Source organism: Mytilus galloprovincialis, chromosome 9 (genome assembly GCF_965363235.1).
Source record: "Mytilus galloprovincialis chromosome 9, xbMytGall1.hap1.1, whole genome shotgun sequence".
Lineage (NCBI taxonomy): Eukaryota > Metazoa > Mollusca > Bivalvia > Mytilida > Mytilidae > Mytilus > Mytilus galloprovincialis.
This window is the reverse complement of record NC_134846.1, coordinates 25,060,727-25,068,635: the sequence shown is the minus strand read 5'-3', so window position 1 is coordinate 25,068,635 and position 7,909 is coordinate 25,060,727. Positions and strand designations below refer to the sequence as shown.

At 31.2% G+C, this 7,909-nt stretch overlaps 1 protein-coding gene across 2 annotated transcripts in view; it reads right to left on the bottom strand.

The window, feature by feature from the left end:
- Positions 1-7,042: 7,042 nt before the first annotated feature.
- Positions 7,043-7,909, bottom strand: part of LOC143044694 (RYamide receptor-like) — a 56,365-nt gene continuing 55,498 nt past the window's right edge. For both annotated transcript variants that reach the window (XM_076216765.1, XM_076216767.1), the window contains exon 2: positions 7,043-7,835. In XM_076216765.1, the coding sequence (XP_076072880.1) occupies positions 7,398-7,835 (438 nt within the window). In that variant the 3' untranslated portion in view covers positions 7,043-7,397. The remainder of the gene's footprint in view (positions 7,836-7,909) is intronic.

Here is a 7,909-nt window from a genome sequence, read left to right as displayed (position 1 = left end):
CCCCTATGTTCTATTTTAAGTAACAGCGGCCATGTTTTTTGACGGATCAAAAATCGAAGCACACACTTTGTGCAGGATAATCTAAGGAACAATCATGCTAAGTTTCATCTAAATCCATTCAGTAGTTTCACAGGAGTTTTTGTGAGAACATGCATACATTGTAGATTTTGACCAACGTTCTTTAAAAAAAGAGAGAACATGTAAGATACACCTAAATGTTGTACGAGAATGTTTGTCTTTATGACCAACACCTTGTGGTTGTTGCATGTGCCCAAGAATATACGTGAATATTTCAGATAATCTTTCAAACCACTCAATCATTTTGTTCGAAGATAATGAAATAGAATCTGAAATAACACATGTAGACTTTTTTAATTTTTCTGACAAAAAGTTTAAGTTTTTTGCAGCCAACAATTTAATTTGAAAAACAAAAACAAAATAAAAATAGACCCAAGTTATAATAAATACTACAAACAAGTTCCGTTAAGCGTTAAGTTTCTTAAGTTTCAATTTATTTGAACTATAAATCGGTAATGTTTCCGTAAACTAACTTGCTTCTTGTCACGTTGAACTTCAATAATTGAATCAAGTTAAGTCGGTATTTGATTTAAAACTTTTCAGTCTTTACTTAGCAAGAAAGCTACATCTTTACTAGTTTACACTCCCTGACCTATACATGCTATACTAATCTTAATTACCGAAACTTTATCGGTGAAGCAGATATAAAGAACATTTAGTAGGTACAGCTGCAAAATCAGAAGCCTTTTACTGAAACAGCTTGATTACATCAGTATTTCCTATCTCATTGGTCAATTGTTAAGACTTCCGTAACGGAATATTATTTAGGTGTCATATTCAAACAATATTGAAAGAGCTAGGAATGCCTTTTTTGTTAGAGTGTGTATTATCATATTGCGTAGATATTATCTTTTGACAGCTTTGTTTACAACTTGTATTGCATGTTCTGTTGACAATTCTGTTTCATTGTATGTGATATGGGTTGACACGGTGTAACGGAACATATCGTATATATGCATCGCAATCAATAAGTTCGTCTTTGGTTGTCTTTTATCACATGTTTATGTTGGTTTTTCTCATTTTCTACTTCCAAGTAGTAATTCTTCGGTTATAGGCAATCTTTCAATTCATGAACTATGTTTAACGGTAACTCTACTGTTCTCTACAATAATAGCATTTAAATATCACCTAAATATCTTCACAAGCTGAAACATGAAAAAGTTGCAGAAAATTTATTGTAATGTGTGTTTTTTTCATTTTTTTTTTCATCTCATCAAGTGTGCACGTGTGTCATACTTTACATTAGTTGGTTTATTGGTGTATTTGATAATGATCGTGTATCTTGACTTCTTTTTCTAATGATACCATGTTAAATGATTTCGAATTTCTAATTATTACTCTATTGAACCCTTTACAAATAGACATCGGAAATAAGTTTGGACATACAAAGTTTCAAATGGCACTAGATTTATAATTTTATTACACAACATTATGTCTACTTGAAGGTTTATTTGTCATGTTTTTGGAGTTTAATTTAAGAAATCGGAAAGCCATACTATTGAATTGAAACCAAATTCCAAACACGTTTTGCCAAAATCTGGTTAGGCCCAAATTTACCTTGGAATAGATAAGCATTTAGCTTGTAAATGATTGTAAATGATTGTTTAATTTAATGAATTAAAATTATTATATCAATTACTAGTATATAAATGATATTTTGAATAGACTCGATCCACTCTGCAATACTGAAATCAGTAAAGTAGCTATATTAGCTTATTGTTGTTCATTTTACTATCGCTCTAGGGGTATGTTGCGAGAATTTCAATAATGCATTCTGCTGTTTCCCTTATTGGAAATTATCAATTTTATAATATTTATGACATGTAGTGAATTACTCCATTAAATATCGTATTAGTTTCTACCTTAATTTGTATAGGTTTTATAGCAATTTTATCTTTTTTTTAACATTAAAAATCTCTCTATTGCACTAGTATCTAGTTGTTTACAACTGTCCTATATTTTTGCACTCTCTCTTCATTTTGTACAACTTATTGCGCCTGATATATTTACTGTCCCTCTTGTATCTTTTCCCCCTCTTTTACCTCAGTCTGTAGGTTTAGCTAGCTATCAAACAAGGTTTAGTCCACCTTTTTCTACATAAGAAAATGTATTGTCCCATGTCATGTTTGGGCTCTTGATTAGAACTAAATACACAATTCCATTCCTGGGATCTATAATACGTTTATTTACCAAGGTAATTTCTGTTTAAAATTAATATTTTTATTATTTTAATTTTCACATGATGAAATGCCAAGAAAATTCCAAAAATAAAATCATTAGATGAAAATGCCACGTTTTGTGCATTGATATAAATCAGGATTAGCAAAATAACATTATCAGTTGGCTGATGAAATAAAATAAACATATTTTAAGAGACGGATGTAGATAGCATACGTAGCATATATTTGTTTTATTATCAAATACATACTTATATTTTATACCTAGGAGTTATTTTCTGTGAGAGAGCTGTCTGCATCTTCTATTATATTTAATGTTCTATTTCGGTTTATTAATTACCATCAATTAGTCTGTGGTAGGTAGTTGTCTCAGTTTAGTAATTATACCACTCTTTTTATTCTTATATCAATTACAGTGACAATATTTTACCGAAGTTCAATAACATTATTCTGATGTCATAGTATACTATTCAGCATCATTGTTAAGAGATTTACTATGATACATAATACATTGTAATATGCATTAAGGTTAAAACGTAGAAGGAAACCCTTTCCCTAAAATGTATTTTCCGTTTTAATCAAAACAAGAGGTGAACATTGGGTATGGCATATTGTGACATAGTTGTAAAACATTTTTGATGATGGACATTGATATAATTTAAAACTTTCAATACATTTGAAATACATGTAATTATACCTAGAAAGCATTTTAAGCCAACCACAAAATCGAGTAAAGAGTATTGTTTGGGTATTTTTGCTTATTGTTTAATTAAAACAAAGGGATGCTTTATTTGTTTAATAGTTACAATATACCATTAAATACGATTGTTCAGTTGAGCATTAATACAATTTAAAGCTAACGTCGCTACAATAATAACATACTTTCTGACTAGGTTCAACGCCTCCAAAGAATAATCAATCATCGTAAATGAAATTTTCAAATAATTAAACCCTTACAGCAAATGAAATAAAATTGACAATGTGGCAAGACGCATGATAATAGAGGTTTTGAAATGATATGCCAGTATTTGTATGAACAGATTTTGCTTATTTTAAAACAGAGACTGAAATGGAAAGAGTCACAATGATGATTCATAAAAAGAACACCTACAAAATGGTGAAGTTACCTCTTTCGATATTTAAATTGAACATTGAGCACGACATCTTTTTTTTACGACCTTGAGTATGAAACTTCCATGGTCCTAACAGAGATATTACGACTTTTCATGTCTAATGTAAACATCTATCAGTTCATATAACTTGTTAAAGAATGCAGCTCATACTCACATTTTGTCACTGTCTTAGTATATTAATCGCAAAGATCATAAGGTTGTCAAGTCATGATGTTTTATATACATTGTATACAATTTCTTAAAGATACTTTTACGGAGGTCACTTATTTTCGATGTCGAAGTCTCTACTTACAATCGTCATGTTTTCACAGTCTTAGATCTTCAAATACCAGAATAGTCGTCTGATCTGTAATTTTATCAGTTGTGTCTAATTTCCGACTGTGACGTTTTGACTGAATGTGAATTGCATGACAAATAATGAGGATGGTGATGATTCATGTTTTGCAAGAAACGCTTGCTTGTCGGTGCATTGGTTTGTGTTCCAGTTGAAGTTTTAACCATTCACTCAGTTTTCGTTTGTTTTTCTTAATTAACTTTTCAAATGCTCTTATATATTCCGTAGCGATTTACATATCACGAATGTTCAACCCATCAATCAAACAGATACTTGGCTACAAAATAGTGAAATCGAAACTTACAACAAAATAAAGAATTTGCAATGTATTAAAATTAAATATTTTTATATTTCAAATTTTGTTAAAAACCACATTCGGATTTCATTTTATCAGCTGCTCTATTGTCATAAGCTTTGACGACAAATATTCTGGTCACGAGAAGTGCAATCGACATATATAGGGATTTATAGTTATTTTCAAATAATCGATATTAGTGAGAAATCCTAAAATGAAAATATATGTATATAAGACTAATTATCGTTAAAATCCATTCCACATCTATTTTTGTCGCATTTAAAATAGGACATAGTATAACCCTTGTAATGGTATGGATGTAGAATAGTACATAATCGAGAATATTACATCTGTTGATAAGGCAAATTAACGAATATAAATGTGTGTATTACTGTGTTGATTTTAATATTACATCTGTTGATAAGGCAAATTAACGAATATAAATGTGTGTATTACTGTGTTGATTTTAATGTGTTTTATCAAAAAATAAATCAAACAAAATGCTTCTGTGTATTACTGTGTTGATTTTAATGGGTTTTATCAAAAAATAAATCAAACAAAATGCTTCTGACTTCATGCAGGAATATTTCAGGAAGAAAGAAAAGAAATTAGTAGTATCCTTTAACTTTACTTTCCTCTTTATAGATAATGTTCTCTCACTAAATAATTCAAAATTTGGTGACTATGTTGAACGCACCTATCCCATCAAACTTGAGATAAAGAATAAAACAGACACAGTTTAATGTGTCTCATATATTGACTTACATCTAGAATAATGAAGATCGCTTAAAAGCAAACCTGTACATCAAAAGAGATTATTTCAACATCCAAATGATGAACTTACCGTTTCTATGTAGCAACATTCTAGAAGTGCATGAATACGGAGTATATATCTTGAAATTGATACGATATTGGTGGCCTTGCTGAATTTAAGATCATCCCTTCGTAAATTTCAAGGACGCCATCACGTGTTGGTTGACTGTTATGAAATATCAGTTTCATAAATGATAGCAATTATTTTCCTAATGTCGGAACTACAATCCCGTCCACTTTTCATGAATGTGACATACCTTGATAACGGGTTTGTACTAAAAAGGACAACACGACGGTTTCCACATACGGGGCGGAATCTACTTTTGTGTTGCTTCGTCTTTAGTTTTTTTAATGTTGTGTTTGTGTACTATTGCTTGTTTGTCTTTTTCTGTTTTAGCCCTGGTGTTGTCGGTTTATTTTTGACTTATGCGTTTGAATGTCCCTCTTGTGTCTTTCGTCTCACTTTTATGAGTTAGTTGCAAAAAATAGCAGACTCCAAAGAAATTCTAAACAGCAAGTCCCTAAGCTAATGGCAAAATCACAAGCTCAACCACAACAAATGAATGGATAACAACTTTCATACTCCAAACAGGGGCCTCGGTGGCCAAGTGGTCTAAGTAGTTACCACTGTAATCACTAGCCAGTCAACAATGAGGTTGTGAGTTCGAACACAACTCGTGAGAGTGCACTCGACTCTAATCTTTATTGACTAGGATTGTTTTCCTATCGAAGGTCCGTGCTTTCCCCGGGCACTCCGGCTTCATCCATCAATAAACTAGCCGCCACGAAATAGCCTAAATGCGGTGCTCAAAAGTGAGGTTAAAACATCATAAATAAAACCCAGACTAGGTGTAAGCATTTCGGTATGCAGTAAATGGTGGATTAAACCAGTGTTTATAACTAGCTAAACATCTGACTTGTGTAATAGTCTCATAAAAGTCCAATATATTGACAACAATGTGTAAACAAACAAACAAACATTATAAATAAAAAAGTCAAAAATAGGGGTACAGCAGTCAACGTTGTGTAACAAACTATATCACTATAACAACAAAGAAAAATGTCAACAAAGAAAAACAAAAATGCATATTAACAAAGCACATTAGCAAACACAAACGAAAAAAATTCTGAAATTTACCAATGCATAACAAAACAATGAAGGAGCGCCTGTATATGGATTATAAACAACCCATAGAACTTATACAACTTACCATGTTTTCCTTTGTAGAGGATTGCTGCCTACAAAAAAGCTTTTAAAACAAGAGTTTCAAGTTACAAAGTTGAGGTGATACCTCAAAAATGTAGAGACGCCATCAAGGGTTGTATCACTGATATTGAATATATTATGTTTCACAAATGACTACGAATATGTTAAAATTGCAATTACAACTGACAATGCTATCCTCTTTTCAAGGAATGTGTTTACAAAAACTTTGAAATTTTGAAATACTAAGGCTTTCTATCTCAGGAAAAGATTACCTTAGTAGTCTTTGGCAAAACTTTTTGAAATTTTGGTCCTCAATGCTCTTCAACTTCGTATTTTATTTGGCTTTTTTTAAACTGTTTTGGATTCAAGCGTCACTGATGAGTCTTGTGTAGACGAAACGCGCGCCTAGCGTACATACAGAATTTAATTCTGGTATCTATGATATGTTTTTTCACATACTGAATAGTCTGATAACCCGATTCGAACTAAAATGTGCTATACGACGTTTGCCACTAGAAAAGATGACCTACTTACCCCCCTTGAGCACCTGAGATCATCACCAGTTTTTGGTTGGTTTCGTATTGCTCAATTTGTTTTGCGTATTGTTTGTTTTCGTTTTTGTTTTGATATCACACAGACAGCTTGTTTTTGACTTATGAATTTAAATGGTGTCTTTCGTTTCTCTGTTACATGAAGCCATTTACTAATTCGATAGTTGTGATAAATGCAATTCAACATGTGCTAACTCGCTAACCCGTGGTATATATTTTTCATTCTTTCTTATTAAGATGTTTGGATTATTCAAGCAATTAGTATCAGTAATGTTTGCTTTTTTACAACTTAACACAATTTGCTATTGATGTGTAATGGTCTTTGTCTGTTATGTTTGTCTTCTCATTTTTATGCCTCCTAGCAAAGAAGTTGTTTTTATATTTAGCAATTCTCTATATGCAGCTGTGCGAATTTAGATTGATGATATTTTACATTACAAAGAAATCATTTATATATTAAGTAACCATTTATTGCAAAATACATTTTTCATATATTCAACCATTATCAAATAAAACAAATAAAACAACCATTTATAGCTTATTTCATCCTATATAGAATGTTATACGATTGTACGCTTCAACATGGCTCCTTACATATCATCAGTATTAGGAAAACAAGTTTTGATAAGCTATATCATTCATTAGGATTTTGTTACATTTTATCAATCAACTTTGCTTTACCAAATTAAAAACAATAATTTGGCGCATTTGTTTTCTTTGCTTTTAACAAATTAAATACAATAATTTGGCGCATTTGTTTTGATATTGATTTCGCTTCTTTGTGTTTGGCATCTAGAAAAAAACATTTTTTAGGTATCGCTGTGTATACTTCCTGGTATCTTGTTATAATCGCCGGCCAAAAGTTTTTCAAAATTAGCACATGGTTTTTGTCCCTTTTTATAACAAAAGTCAACTTTTGACGATCTATTCTCGATTCTTAAAATAACATTTTTGTTTTGACCAATTTTTTCTAGACTTTCGTTCGAATCACAGTTCTTTGACTTTCTTCTCGTACATTTTTGTACAGCAAGTTGTAATCCGGCACGGAATTTTGGACTTAACCAAATGTATATAATTGGATTATAGCAACTGTTACTCATAGCTAACCAATGACTGAATACCCATACGCTTGGCATAAACTTTTGGTCATATATAGTATGGTCATGGTCACCAACCAATGTTATCACATGGAACGGAAGCCAACAAAGTGCGTAAAATACAACAACTGTAGCCATCATCTTTATTAACTGAAAAATAAATAAAAAATTGATACATACATTGTCATTGTTTTGAGAATATATATATTTGTTATCTAATTTTG